At 34.2% G+C, this 2,436-nt stretch overlaps 1 protein-coding gene across 1 annotated transcript; it reads left to right on the top strand.

The window, feature by feature from the left end:
• Positions 1 to 2,005: 2,005 nt before the first annotated feature.
• On the top strand, positions 2,006 to 2,155 carry HELRODRAFT_83253 (hypothetical protein; the record flags this gene model as incomplete). Its single annotated transcript, XM_009023409.1, has 1 exon — positions 2,006 to 2,155. A coding segment is annotated over one exon (150 nt), but the record flags the coding sequence as incomplete, so codon positions are not given.
• Positions 2,156 to 2,436: the final 281 nt, after the last annotated feature.

The following is a 2,436-nucleotide window of genomic DNA, read 5'->3' on the forward strand; positions in this document are numbered from 1 at the left end:
AGTCAGTCAGTCAGTCAGTCAGTCAGTCAGTCAGTCAGTCAGTCAGTCAGTCAGTCAGTCAGTCAGTCAGTCAGTCAGTCAATCAATCAATCAATCAATCAATATAATTGATAAAGCGCTATTTCCACGATGTTCAACAGCGCTCCTCAATAAATTTGGCAAATATATGGGTTTTGAGATTCGCTCTGAATTTTATAGGTGATGGAGAAGTAGTCAGAGAAGGAGGTAGAGAGTTCCTGAGGAAAGGGCCAAAAAAAGCATATGCAGATTTAGCAAAAGAGTGTTTAACACGAGTCAAAAAAAAGTGAGAACAAAAGACGATCGTAAGGAGGCGCGTTTAGGTTCAATTATTTTATCTGATAAGTACTTAGGAAATAATTTAGATTGAGACTCATACATAAATGTGCAAATTTTAAAAATTATTCTATATTTTATAGGTAACCAGTGCAAGAGAACAGGATATGGAAATATATGAGAAATGAAAGTGGCGCGAGCAACTAGACGAGCAGCTGAGTTAAAAGCTTTACTTAAAGGATAGAGTGTAGAATCAGGAAGACCATAGAAGAACGAGTTACAATAATCAATCCTAGATAAGACTAAGGAAGTAACACGAAGGAGAAGAGTAGGATCGTCAAGAAAAAGCAAAAGTCTTTTTTATTCTACTCAGATGAAAGAAAGAACTTCTAGCAACACTATTAATCTGAGAAGAAAAAGACATGCTAAAATCAAAGATTAAGCCTAGTCTACGAAACTTGTGAGAAACATCAAGAGTTTTAGAACCAGGTAACATAATAGGAGGAATAGTAGTCAAGTATTTAGATTTATTAAAACAAATTAATTCAAATTTAGGAGGATTAAGTTTAAGACACATTATGTCAGACCAAGCTATAATTGAAGAAACACATAGAGATAGATTGTGAAGCACACTAGTGAGATAAGATGAAGGAAAAGAAGTAGAAATATAAATACAATAAAAATTTACTAATTGTAAAATTTTTTGAAGGGAAACTAAAGAATGACACCAGACCTTAAAGTACACTGAAAATACGATCCGGTCAAGCACGACGAGCCCAAATCAGTTTGCATATACGTATACCAGAAAAAAAGATACCAAATACGCATAAAAATTATGCAGATGCATGAAATAAATCAATAACAAAATAATTAAAATGGATAAAATGGATAAAATTATTAATGAATGAATAAATATTATAATTAATAAACTATAAAAATGTAAAAATTGTAAAATTTGATAAATTTAATGAATAATGGTTCATGGAAACTAGAGTGAAACCAGACTAAAACTGCGCGTGGGTTGGGTACGTCGAGGGCCAGTATAGGTATACTAAGTATATGATATACATAATATATAAAAAATATGATATACCTAGATTATATACTTATAATACGATTTGACCACGATAAATTTTATTTTCTATATATAATTAAAATGAAATATTCTTTCATAAGCTATAATATTGTTATAAACGTGCTACCGAACGCACTAAGTTCTAGCGTATTCTAGAATGTTCTAGTGACTGGAGCATTCTAGAGTATGCTAGAATCGGACCATCTAGAAGAATCTAGAAACGACGCTTGCGAAGAGTATATAAGCGCACGTCGCAAGGTGATTAGTGATATTCGTGATTAGTGAAATTCTTGATTTTGTGAATAGCGATTCGGTGAGTTATTTAAAGCGATATTTGATTTGTTTGTTGACGTTGTCATAGCGATCGATTTTGAACGATTTAAAAGTTAATTGTTGCGTTAGTTTGAATTTACTGGAAATAAACGATTAGTTGATTTCTTCTGTAAATAAAGTTTAATAACTATTAATAGTTGATTTCTTCTGTAAATAAAGTTTAATAACTGTTTGGAATATTTTATTCAATCGAGGATTTGAACCCGTCGCATCGTAAATCGGTTACGACAGCGAGTATTATAACATTGGTGTCAGAAGTGGGATCTTCGACCAGCGAATTACTACTCGTAGAAAAAGAACACGATGTCAAAACTGTGTGGGTTGAACGTAGTTCAACTACGAGAAGAACTACAGAAACGAAGCCTTGTCACAAGTGGCAACAAAGAAGTACTAGTAGCACGTCTGAGAGAAGCTCTCATTGACGAAGGTAAGAACCCAGACGAATTCAAGTTTGATGGTGCTGACGAAGACAATGAAATTAGCACAGGCACGTTTACAACCGCTAAAATGATGGAACTTCTGCTTAGTATGTCAACTGAAATAAAACAGATCAAAGAACAGTCCGAACGACAGTCCGAACGACAGACAGAAGAGTTAAAACAACAGATCAAGGAACAGTCCGAACGACAGACAGAGGATTTAAAACAGATCAAAGAACAGTCCGAACGACAGTACGAACGACAGACAGAGGAGTTAAAACAGATCAAAGAACAGTCCGAACGACAGTCCGAACG

This window comes from Helobdella robusta, assembly GCF_000326865.2.
Source record: "Helobdella robusta unplaced genomic scaffold HELROscaffold_36, whole genome shotgun sequence".
In the NCBI taxonomy this organism is placed as follows: Eukaryota; Metazoa; Annelida; class Clitellata; order Rhynchobdellida; family Glossiphoniidae; genus Helobdella; species Helobdella robusta.